This window comes from Vombatus ursinus, unplaced genomic scaffold (genome assembly GCF_900497805.2).
Source record: "Vombatus ursinus unplaced genomic scaffold, bare-nosed wombat genome assembly UNPS02014789.1, whole genome shotgun sequence".
Classification (NCBI taxonomy): Eukaryota; Metazoa; Chordata; class Mammalia; order Diprotodontia; family Vombatidae; genus Vombatus; species Vombatus ursinus.
The window spans coordinates 15,931,847-15,945,256 of record NW_020954567.1 but is presented as its reverse complement, the minus strand read 5'-3'; the positions used below and the strand labels follow the sequence as shown (position 1 = coordinate 15,945,256).

The window sequence follows — 13,410 nt, the reverse complement described above, 5'->3', positions numbered from 1 at the left end:
AAGACTCACTTAGGTTTCTGGCTAATTAGCCAGCAGAACACTACCAGCAAGAATAGAGAATGGGGTGGGAGGGGGGGCAGTAGAAGGGGGTGGGTGGGACGATGTGAGTTGAGTGGGGAAAACCAGTTTAATCTCATTAACACAAATATGCATTAGATGAGAATTAAGCCAAGAAGCCATGAGCAGCCCATGAAAGACAATTAACCTTGTGTGTTTTAGGGGTCACTGAAATAGAATGCTCATTTATCAGTTGTGCTTGATGCAGGGCATAAGGAAAAGTGGTGGTTGTTATTCAATCACATCAGCAGGTACAAAGATTTTCCCCCACACCCCCCACCCCTCACCAATCACAAGGTATCTTTTTTAGAATTTCTGGGATGAGTAGACATGGACTGTGTGAAGTGGGGTTGGAGAGGACCCATTGTTCCAGTCTGAAACAACCTGTTCATTTTCAATATAGCCATCAAAATGGATGGGGCCATCACACACCCAAAGAAATGTTCTTAACGTCCTTGCGAATTGGGATAAGCCGAACAACAATTCCCCCAGGCTTAGAGGCAATATTTCCTCTAGCTCCCCCATTCTGACTCAAGGTCCTTGGTGGGAAGAGGGAAGCTTTATGAGGATCAAAGCTTCTTCCCAGAGAGAAATATAGATTCTGAGTAATCCTGGGGAGAGAAGCAACAGTAAGACTTCTTTAGCTAAAATAAAATGAGATGCATAATTCAATGAAACCTTGATTCATAGGATCATAGATTTAGCACTCAAAATATCCTAAGTAGTCATCTGATCTAGTGTTACCCTTACAAATGAGGAAACTGAGGACCAGAATAGTTAGGTGACTCATCCAGCATCACTCAGGTATTAAAAGTGACAGAGCTGAGATTCAAAATGGACTAACTCCGAATCTGACACACTTCCCCTTGTACCACACTGTCTTGTTGGAAGCTTACGGAAGAGGATGCTTTCGTTAACGAGATTTTCTTGTCACAGAATGTTAGAACTTCAAGTGATCTTAGCAATTGCTTAAGCCTAAGTTCCTCATTTTATACATGAGGAAACTGAGGCAGAAATGAAGTGACTTATTCAAGATTACAGTGCAAGTTAGTGACAGGCCTAGGGCATGAATTATGGTGTCTCCATCATATTTTCCACTGTAACATAATAAGGGTTAAATAAAATATATTTTTGCTTTGACCCTGATGGTAGAAATCTTTCTGAGAAGCATTTATTTACTCTCCTGCCTTAGTAAGTGTAGAATAGTTAAAATCATTAAACCCTTTTTTGATTCCTCTACCTTAAGCTCATCACTCAGAACTTCTACATTCAATTTAGGATCCAAATCAATATGGAGATAGGAGGCATGAGTATATGAAGCTTCTTTTTTTGTTATTTGCTTCTTTTTCCTAAGTGGATTCTTGTCATTGGGCTCTAGTTTATTAAGGTTTTATTGAATGAGGCCTTTTCCTCGAAGGTCAAAACTTCCAATTAAGACTTATTGTGCCCCTGTTTATTAATCTAATTACTCCAAATAGAGAGTGGCAGATGATGAAGCTACCAGATTGGATTGAGGAGGAGGAGGCATGATCAAGCTGGTTCTGGTACCCTAAAAGGATCTGAACTTATTCAGTTTTCATCTGGTGATGTTCTTGTCAAGAACCATGCTGATAAGATGCTTGGGGGAAAAAAGAAACATAAAAGACAGGAATCCGACTAAGTTGGAAAGATATGGAATTCTGATTGTGGATTGAAATGGCTAGTTTCCAACAGTATTGTATAGAAGTATGGCAGGAGATGTTTCATCATCAGCAAAATTCCCAGAGTACACATGTCAGGTGAGTGAAAGGAAAGGGTCGGATAAGTTTTGCCAAGACTGATTCAGGAAACCTTTCAGAAAATGCTCATGGCCTTCAATATAGCCTATTTAATCCTGTTTCAACCTTGCCCATTCTAGGACCCTCTATTCAAACCTTGTCAGCTGCACAGTGGTAAAGCCAAATTTCCTTCTGGTAGCGCATATGGCCAAACAGCTGAATAGCCAAGAAAGTGAATGGGTTGGGAGCAAAGGGAACGTGGGATGGAACCCCCAGCTGCCTCATTTGCTTGTTTACCATCATCTGGAGCATCTGGGTTTGCACAGTGAGAGGCAGCCTCATGAAACCTCCTGAAGGGCCGTCACCTTCCAACACTCCAGCTGGCACAGTGGGGAAGAAAGGGATGGACCAGGCTGGGAGCCTAGTAAACCCACAGGGGTGCCATTTGTTTGGGAAATTGCAGAGTTAGTGTCAGCAAACAGCATGCATCCCATTGCGATCTTCGATCAGGGTGATGGGAGGGAGGGAAGGCATCTTTTAACAGGCACACCTGCTGCAGCTTCAGGCTGCTGGGATGGTACATTTGGCAGCAAGGTGACAAAGTAAGCTGATTGTGTGGAGGTGAGTGGAGACTTTTAGTCCTTTTACTAGGATGGTTAAAAAGTAGTCATTACAAGAGAAACATAGGAAAAAAGCTAGGACATTGAAATAACTGGAATCCACTCCTGAGCTGTCTCATAAAATGCAGCATTAATAACTTAAATCTATGCTTTCCAAACTGCATTCCTCAAAATCCTGGGATGCCTCAAGGTGGAGATGGGGGTTCCATGAGAAAAATGTCAATGACATAATGTTTTCCCCTCTAAAACATTAAATACAGAATTATGTCTAAATCGATGTACCACTTCTGGGAGCATTAAAATAGGTTTAATTTCCTCTATTTTGATCCAAATGTCTCCCAATATCCTTGCTCGTAGGGGTATTTCCAAACACTTAAGCATCTTTAAACCAGTATTTATAATCTCCATCCATATAATTCAGTCCCAAAGTGTTCAATGACTAAGTTAGTTTGGGAAACATCAATGAACATTTATATAAGGCTGTTCAGTTACCAGGCACTATTTGGATGAATCCTCACAACAATCTTTTAGGGTGGGCAGTGCAAGGATTATCCCTATGTTACAGATATTTTAAAATATGTCAGAGAAATCTATTGATTACTCAAAGATCCTGCAGCTAATGACTTATAGAGTCAGATCTTGAGTTATCCAACTCCAATGCCTGTGTTGTTATTGAGTTATTTTTCGGTTTTGTCTAGCTCTTTGTGATCCTACTTGGGGTTTTCTTGGAGTGGTTTGCCATTCCCTTCTCCAGCTCATTTCACATATGAGGAAACTGAGGCAAATAAGGTTAAGTGAATTGCCCAGGGTCACACAGCTAGTAAGTGTCTGAGGCCAGATTTGAACCCAGGAAGAGGAATCTTCCTGAATCCAGGCCCAGCACTCTATCCATTTTGCCACCTAGCTATGTGCTTTACATTATATTAGAGTGATTCACCCATTCTTAGTAGGTTAACTGAGGTTACTTTTTATTTCCTTTTGACCTAGGAAGAATTTGCCTCATTTTAGAAAGAAGTCATAAGACTAGGGCTGGAAGCTCTGTACCATTACCTCCTGGCACATTTCTCTCCTGGCCTGAAGGATCATTTTAGAGTTGTTAATGTCACATGTGCACCTGTGGGATTTAACGAATGACGGTGTCTGGTCCTGTCTCCTGTGCAAAGCATCCAAGTGGCCTCTCCAAGGTCACATGGAAAGTCAACTATTTCCAGCAGTCTTGAGCTGTCCTCACTTGCCCCTGTATACTCACTCTAACTCTGCACTAAACGTTGACAAAGTACTTTGGACAGCGAAAACGTCCAATGAGTGCTCGGCCTAAACAGTAGCACAGCCCTAAGGAAGCCCTGCTAATGCATTTTAATTCTGGCTCATCACACCCACTGTTCTGCTGGCTTCAGGCCCAACCAGCATGCCTCACACATGCTGCTTTGCTACACTACAATGTCCTCTTCCTTTACAGCCCCTTCTATCTAGGTAAAGAGGAACTCAGTTTTAATGCAAATATGTATTATTGGTTGCCCAGAGAGAAGACATGGTATGGCACAGAGGGTCACAAGCTTTTAAGGGGAGTCCAGTCCAGTAGGAAGATCATGAATGAATTTCCAATGCTGATGATTTCATGCCCTGGCATTAAAAATAGGTGCCTGAGGTTAAATTTTGGTCCCGAGAGTGTTCAGATCACTGTTTCATCTGGGTTGTGTGGATGCTTTCTGATTGTGCCAGTGCCCATCAGGACTCAGCCCTATGAAGGATGGAACCGGTTGCTACGATCGCCACATTGGGGTTGACTGTTCCGACGGATTCAACGGGGGCTGTGAGCAGCTATGTCTCCAGCAGATGGCACCCTTCCCAGACGATCCTTTGCTATATAACATCCTCATGTTCTGTGGGTGAGTATACTCAGAACCAGTCTGCATACTTTAATTCAATTGAACATTTATTGGGCACATACTATGTTAGGAATTTAGAATATAAAAATGAATAAGACAGCTTCTGACCACCGCGGGCTTTACAATATAGTAGCTCACTTTTATGAATGGTGGAGAGGCATAGGTAAGGCATTGTGCTATCACGGAAAAAAGACCTGGATTTGGGGTACATTCTACTTTCCAGCCTCTGTTGGAGAAAGGATGTGGTGAAAAGGGAAGACGAGCTGAATAAGAAGGAAAACAAGAAGCTAATTTGAAGGAGTTAGGTTAGTTACATAAGTCTGAGACTGAATGTGAGGAAGAGAAATTTGGCAACATTTGGGAGAAATTAAGGAACATCTGAAGGAGAACAATTTCTCAGCCCAGCTATTCTTACAGAAATTACTTTTGGTTTGAAAAAAGAGCAGGATCAAGGACAAATAGTGTGTATATAAAAGAATTAAGGGGGTTTGAAAAGGATCAAGGGGGATTGTAGAGTCTGAAGAGGTCAACTCAGGAAGGAAAAGGAGAAAGCAGCTGGTAAGACAGGGCAATGGTAAGTAAGAAGAGGCAAGTGGAGCAATTAGGGGACAAATTGCCAATTTGCGGGTAGGCTGACACAGATAGGAAATTGGTGTGACTGAAGTGGATCTGGGTATGGTGTTATTAGAACTGAGAAAAGGAAGTTGAGTGGGGTTGTATAGTTATTAAGATGTGATAACAGGGTATAAAATTATTACTTATCTGTTTATGGTTGAAGAATGAATATGAGTTGAAGTGCTGTCTCGAACTCAAGTTGCTGTGTGACCCTTGGGCAAGTTACTTAACATCTGTCTGCCTCAGTTTCCTCATCTGTAAAATGGGGAGAATAAGAGTATCTATCTCCCAGGGACAGGTATGTGGTTGAGTGGATAGAGTGCTAGGCCTCGAGCCAGGAAGATGTGAGAACAAATCTGGCCTCAGATGCTTACTAGCGTGTGACCCTGAGCAAGTCACTTAACCCCATTTGCCTCAGTTTCCTCATATGTAAAGTGAGCTGGGGAAGGAAATGGCGAACCACTCCAGTATGCTTGCCAAGAATATCATAAATGAGGTCACAGAGTTGGACATGACTGAAAACTACTGAACAACAACACTTCTCAGGGTCATTATGCAGATAAAATGAGATGGTATTTGTAAAGAGCTTTGCAAACCTTAAACTGCTACATAAATGCTTGTTATTATTATTCTTTTAAAAGCTGAAAAAGATTAAATTATGGAGGAATAGGAGACACTTTCCATGAGAGCGAGATGATTGTGATTTTGCTTTCACTAAGTAAATGTCATCTGTGTTCCAAGTGAGGGCTGATCACTGTCCTGGTAGGTGAAAGTATTCAAAGAATGGCTCTCCATACCTCAGGTTTTGCAGGACACTTCACTGGGGAACAGAAGGAATCTGAAGGAAAGGAGTGAGAATTGAGCCTTACCAGAATGTCAGAGAATGGAAGGCCATCACACAAAGGTACAAGGGAAAAAGGAAGAGCTGGTACAAAAAGAACCTGAAAAAAATAGACCTGTGGCTCTTTCTGCAGAGTCCACTGAGGCAGCTGGAGTGGAAGCGAGGTTTAATTGTTTGCAGCGCTCAGATGAGTGGTTAGTCCCCAACTACAGTAACTCCAGTAAGATGAAGGGCACCAGACCTGGCCATCTGCCCTGTGGCCATGTCCTAAAGATCTCTGGTCCATCCACAGTCAACTGCTGTCAGGCCTAGTGATGTTCCCAAGGACCTTAAGACCTTGCTACCTGTTTTTTGTTACTCCATATTTAGGGTTTGGGGGTGTTTGCATCTGCTTTACAGCCATACTTGTGTTTCCTTCCCCACATCAGAATGTTAGTTTCTGTAGAGCAAGGAGTATCTCACTTTTTTGATCTATATGCCCATATATATATGCTTGGCACATAATATATACTTTATACATTTTTTTCACTCATTCATTTATTGGTTCCCTTTGCATCTTCAGAATTTCACTCTTGAGCAACTCCTATTTTTCCTGGGCTAACTTCTCCTCTAGCGCTTTTAGTTAATAACCCTGACCTTTCTTTCTTCTGAACCCTTTGCAATCTGTCTTCCTAAAATCTAGGGGGTATGTTCATACTACATGGAGATTTTTTTCTACTTCTCTATCACAAAGTTCAAGAGGAAGAAGTCACTTCCCCTCAGGGTTCCCATCATTTCCACCCCAACAACCAGCATAGACTTTTCCCAGAATAGACTTTCCTCCCTTTCTTCTTTCCCACTTCTCCTCATTTATTTGTTCAGGAGAAGGAAGCTGGACACTCTAAAGGGGAAAAGTTGCTTGTCCTATGAAGAATGATATAGTAGATACCCAGAAATTGTCAGGTGTGAAAATATACAGAAGAGGGAAGAGGAAGTTGAGACAAGTTGTAGAAACCAGTGATTTCCTGCTCAGGGGGTAGGGAAGGAGCTATTTCTCAATCTGATATCAAAAAGAGAAAGCTGTATTGCCTTCCCAGGGCATGCATCCAAGACATAACAGAGACCCTCCCAAGACTTATCAAAATGGATAATAATTACCTTTTTTCATGATTTCACCTGAGCACAAATGACACCACTAGAAGGAACATTAGAAGGAAACTAAAAATTGTTGGCAATGATTAAGACGTCTGAGGCAAGAAGTTGAAGATGCTAGGGAAAATGGTTATATTTCCCTCATTGTTCCCCAATGAAGGAGAAGGATGCAAAAGAGAAAAAAATGAGAAGTGAACAGCTAGTTAGGAAGGTAGTATCTGGGTATGAGATTTAGATTTTTGGACCATGGCTTAAATAGAGGCATAACAGATTTCAGGCCAGACACAAAATACATCTAACAATGGTTGATAAGAATGTATTTGCCAGGTGTCATGCAAATCTAATCAAAAGAGCTTTAAACTAAAATAAAAAAGGATGGAAGAGGGAGAAGATGCCTAGATAGTTGCATATATATGTGTGTATATACATACACGCATATATAAACACATATCTGTATATATGTATATATATACATACATATATAAATCTATGTGTCACCTATCTATGTATATCATCTATATATCTGTATCTATATCTCACACAAGCTAGATACCATGGTGAATAGCTACAAAGAAGAAATAGCAGTTGATATACCCAGAAGTTCGCAGCAGAAGACTTCCAAGAAAGGATTCAGCAGTAAAACTCAAGGCTTCAAATATCTATATGTAAATGCCCAAAATTTAAGCCAAATACCAGAGGAACTAGAGAAAAGCACAGATGGCACAATCATCAGATTTTCAGATGACAAAAAGTTGGGAGGGATAGCTAACATGGTAGATAACAGAGTCAGGATCTAAAAGGATCTAAACAGGATAGAGCATTGGGATGAAACTAATCAAATGAAATTCAGTAGGGTTAAATGGAGGCTTTTGTAGTTGGTACAGAAATCAATATGTCGGTGCAATATAGGGAGAAGCATGGTTAGACAGCAGTTGTTCTGAAAAATATCTGGTGGTTTTAATGGACTACATGCTCCATATGGGTCAGCAGTGCAATGTGGAGGTCAAAAAAGCTCATGGGATCTTGGGCGACATTGAAAGGCATGGCTTTCATGAACAGGTAAGTGACAGCCCTATTGTTCTCTACCCTACTCAGACTACATCTTGAGTATTGTGTTCATTTCTATACACACAGGGGTTTACAAAGGAAATTGATCAGCTGAAGAGTGCCCAGGAGAAGCAGGCAGGAGGATAAAGAGCCTTGAATCCATGTCATATGAGAATTGGGTGAAGAAACTGGGAGTGTTTAGCCTGGAGAAGAGAAGATTCAGTGGGGACATGATAACTGTGTTCGTGTATTTGAAGGACTTTTCTTTGGATGAGGGATTAGACTTGTCTCTTCATTCCCAGAAGAGAGAATCAGCAGAAATGAGTAGAAGTTGAAGAGAGGTTAATTTAGATTTGTTGTCAGAAAAACAAAACATAAAACTCACAAAGAATTTCCTAACAATGGGAGCTAACCAAAAGTGGAATGGACTGCCTTGTGGGGTGGTGGGGCCCCCTCTTCCCTTTGAAAGTCTTCAAGCAGAATCTCATTTTGTTAATGTCCCTTCTAGCTTCTGATACTATTCAATTAAGAAAAATAAATGCCTACCAGGTACAAGGCTTTCTCTAGGTTCTGGGATTACAAAGATTAGAAAGAAAAAAAAAGGCTCGGGGGGAGGATATTCTCTACCTTCAAGGAGGTTAGAGTCTACTGCTGTATGGTTATTTATTGTTTCCAAAGCATTTTTCCTGACTGAAACAAACAAACAAACAAACAAAAACCTGTAACAAGTAGAATATCCTCACCCCCATTTTGGCAAATGAGTAATATGGAGCTCTGTGTGTTGAAGTTATAGGCCCATGTTGTTGTTGTTATTTAGTTGTTTCAGTCATGTCTGACTCTTCATAACCCCATTTGAGGTGTTCTTGGCAAAGATATTGGAGTGATTTGTCATTTCCTTCTCTAGCTCATTTCACAAATGAGGAAGCTGACTAAAATAGGGTTAAGTGACTTGTCCAAGGTTGCACATCTACTAAGTGTCTGAGACTGGATTTGAACTCAGGTCTTCCTGACTCCACACCCAGCACTCCATACATTGTGCCACCTAGCTTCCCTATATGCCCATAGTCACATGGCTAATAGATATCGAGTCAGAACTGAAATTCTAAGCCTTGTGTACATTCCGCTGTACCACACTCTTTTATGTAATGGACATATAAGCACCTGGATCACATTCAGGCTAGCCAGTTAGGTTATAGGGCTCCATTAACTTCTAGGGCCTCAACTCTCAGATTTCTTGCTAGTCATGTCCTTCCTGGAAATCTCCTTTGTTCTAGCTAGGCAATCTCATTAACTGAAAGGGACGAACAAAGTTGAGAGTTAAGAATAATATGACTTTAGAGCTATATGGGATATTAGTCCAATACAGTATCCTTGTAGAGATGAGGAAACTGGTGCTAAGCCCTCTAGTTCCAAATCCAATGTGCTTTTCACAGCATCCCTCTCAGAGTATCCCAGACAGTAGGATCTTATAATGTAAGAGTTGGAAAAGACATTAGGGATCATCTAGTCTAAACCCCCCAGTTTGTAAGTGATGAAACCAAGGCCTAGGGATTCACTCTTCAAAAAGCTGACAATTACACCAAGTACTTAGCTATTCTGCTAGAGCAAGCATTGCCCAAAAGCGAACAAGGTTGTCTATGGGAGTGGGACCACACGGGTTAATATTTTCCAATGAGTTTCTGAATTTCTTGGAATGCTCTTTTGTAGTAGTCGTGGTTGGTACTTAACATTTTTCAAAGTCCTTTTCAATTACATTATCTTAACTTTGGCTGTTATGACAGTCCCATGAGGGAGCCAAGTAGGCAAGATGAGAAAAATGAGTCTCAAATAAGTTAAGTGACTTGCTCAAGACCATATGGTTGGTAAATGACAGTTTTAGGATTAAATTCCTGGGGTTCTGCCTCCTTATTCAACGATCATCTCTCTAGAATGTTTCTGCTACAAATGGAAGGAATACCCCCTCTGCTGGTGGTCAGGCTGTTGTGGTGCTGGTGCTGGTGCTGGTGCTGGTGCTGGTTTTGTATAATTAACAAAAGGCGATCTATACTGAGTATTTCTCACAGGACTCAAGTCATTGCAGATATACCATAGTGGAGGTCTATTTTATGGAAAACAGGTACATACGTGAAGACAGAGGAGTTAGAGTCAGTGCAGAAAATGTCAATGACATAAAGGTTGAGTTTGGTCTCATCTGTAACATGACTCTCTGAGATATGGAGAGAGAACATCTGTCTAGAAAGATGCTTTAAACCAGACAGAAAAATATGCTATCACTCTTTGATGGCACAGATACAAGGGTATGCTGAAGCTAGATCTAATTGGCTTGTGAGAGACATTGTTAAATTTTCATTGTCAGTGTTTATACCCCAGAAATCAGCAATCATGACAATCAAGGTTGATTTATTGTTTTGTTAATTGTCTAGACTTAAGAACATGTTAATAATTCAAATAAAACTTAAAAGCATATTGCATACTTTTTTTTTAAATATCAAGAGTCTGTTAAACATTTACCAGCAGATCTCTTCATAGATAGCAACTAGTCTGAAATCTCTAAATGCAAACAGATAATGACCGAAGCCCTCTGGATGTTCAGGGTCTAAATGAAGTTAGGTTTATACTCTAAGAGATTAGGCTTGATAGGCAGGAATCTCAAAGCACAGTTGTTCATCATCATTCAATATATCCTCATAGTAACACACCATGAGTATGGCAAGGATTGATAGCAATGTGCCTGGCTGGGCAAGATTTGTATAGGTTAAAGAAGTAAACTCACCTTTGCGTTAGAAATCTAAACCACTGGATTTTATTTGCATTCTGAACTTTACCTTTGTGAAACAATAATCCTATTAATACTTTAGCTGCATATAGCACTTTATAGCTACCCAGAGCTTTCACTTAACATCGTCTCCTTTTATCTTCTTACTAATCCTAGGAAGTAGGCAGCAAATTACTGTTATCCCTCTTGCCCAGAAGAGGAAAATAAGGCCCAAAAGATCTAAGTGAATTACCTGAGGTCACCTAGCCAGGACTCAAACCCAGGTCTTCTGTCTCCAAGCCTAGCACTTATTCCAAAACGATAGTACCCTGCTTTGATTGAGACAGAGACAGGAAACTAAATGATATCTAAAATCAAGCAATTGATAGGGTATAAATGTCAGGATACATTCAGATCCAGGCCATTCCTCTACATTAGCAATGGAAATTGGTGTTCCTAATGAAGAGCCTGGGGCATTTGCAAGATGCCAAAGTACTTTGGAATCAAGAAAAAAGTTAAATTATGTTCAATATGATTTTAGTGTTATGAATATTTTATTGTGGACTGACACTGAAAATTAGAAATCCAAGTATGAAAGATAGTGTATGGTTGGGATGAAAATGTAAGCTCTTTGAGGGCAAAGACCATTTTGTTTTTGTATCCCAACTACCTGGCACATTTCTGACACATAGTAGGTACTTAACAAGTATTTGATAATTGATTAATGATTTCTAATGGTTCTTCCAACGCTGAGATTTTGAGTTGGAACTGGAATACTTCATTCCACAATCATTCTGGTTACATGAGAGATTATTGTGTGTGCGTCGTATTTGCCACAAATACCTTGTGATAAGCATGCCCTCATTGCTGTTATTATTTGCCTTTCATTCTCGAAGAGGACCATGAGATTGAACTAAGTCATCTCATTGATGTTGGTTTCAGTCACACTTATATTAGTTCTGAGCAGTGTCTTATAAAATATAAATGTAGGAAGGGTTTCAGACACTTATAATACAATGATGAGACTTCCAACTTCTCCTCACTGTTTGTTTAATGTTTTAATTGGTTTGGATGCATTCAGAAATTTTCATCCTTCAGAGATAATGTGGCCCTTTCCACAAGAAACGTACAAGCCACATAGAAAGTAGATTCAAAACTATACAGAAAACATTTTCACTTAAAATATGATATAAATACTACCATCATCATCATCATCGTTATTTATTGCTAGTAGTAGTAGTAGTAGTAGTATAGTAGTATTAGTAGTATAGCAGTAGTAGTAATAGAGAAGGAAGAGGAGGAGGAGGGGGGAGGAGGAAGTGGGGGTACACATATTCATACATATTTGTTCATACAGGTATGCACACATATATCTCGAGGTGAGATAAAAAGAAAAGTAGTTGTCATTTAAAGAGTAATAAGGATATTTTTCACCTGGAACAAAAAATTATGTCAGAAGACAGTCCTCCAACAAAAAATGCCTACACTTTTGGAGTGGCAGGAAATGGGTAGAGTTCAGCTCTTCACTTCTCTGTGGTGAGGGAGGAAAGTGAAGCAGCCTGAAAACAGTAGTATAGCATGCGGGTGGAGTCAAGTTAGTCAGTCAACTAACCCTTTTCAAGCACACACTATGTGCCAGGCAGGTGCCAAGCACTAGGGATACAAAGAAAGGCAGAAAATGCCCTGCCTTAGAGGAGCTCGCATCACGTAAGGACACATATGAAGGCAGTGCCTTCCCACATATATCAGTGCTTTATAGAACCATGCCTTTAAAGTTGCAATGGACCTTAGATGTTTTCTACTCTAATCTCTTGATTTTGCAGCTGGGGAAACTGAGACCCATAGAGAGTAAATGATATGTACAAAGTCACACAGAGCAGAAGTATGAGCCCAGTTTGTCTGCCCTGAAGTGCCCAACTCCTTTTTACTACTTCATGGTGATTCTTGTTATGATAGTAATTAGAGTCATAGTTAGACCTCTATTGAAAGCTGTAATATTTTAGGCTTTTAACCAGAGCTCAGCTTATTTTATTAGAAACATTAATGCTATTTCTAAAAGGTAATGCTTTTGAACTTCACAAATGTGTGTGATTTATAAGCATCTTAAAATTTTCTGGCTAGCTGGGCCCATCCACCCTCCTGTATTTTCCTGATCACAAAGAGGTAATTCACACTTCAGCTAACAAATGGATATCTTTTGTAATACAACTGGAAACATGACAGTAATAAACAGATTTGCTAATGGTTAATCCCTCTTTACAGGCATTAGCCACGGTATATATTTGGGGTAACATGCACCCAGTTAGGAGGAGAGCTAGTAGATAGTTCTGGATTAATTTTGCTTGGAGAGTTTACAATATGTGAATATGTATACCAGCATGTATTTAGATCAAGAGGACTCCTTGAAGGTGAGAATTAATTTCAATTGATCTTGTGTTGGGACACATAAGATAATAAATCTTTTCCATGGCCTAGCTAGATGATCAGAGGCCAAATTAATACAATGAAATGATACCTTGAGCATTGTGTCTTCCCATACCTATTCTTTGTGGATTGTCTTTCATGACTGCAATCTCTGCCCACCTTTTCTGGGAGTCTTTTGCCTCCTCCCTCACCTCCTCCTTCTCCTCCTACTCCTTCTCATCCTCTTTTTCTTCTTCTTCTTCTTCTTCTTCTTCTTCTTCTTCTTCTTCTTCTT

At 40.1% G+C, this 13,410-nt stretch overlaps 1 protein-coding gene across 1 annotated transcript in view; it reads left to right on the top strand.

Moving 5' to 3' along the window:
* ASTN1 (astrotactin 1) overlaps positions 1-13,410 on the top strand; it is a 278,216-nt gene that overhangs the window by 168,248 nt on the left and 96,558 nt on the right. Inside the window, exon 11 of the mRNA XM_027868478.1 lies at positions 4,157-4,323. Coding sequence (XP_027724279.1) covers positions 4,157-4,323 — 167 coding nt within the window. The remainder of the gene's footprint in view (positions 1-4,156; positions 4,324-13,410) is intronic.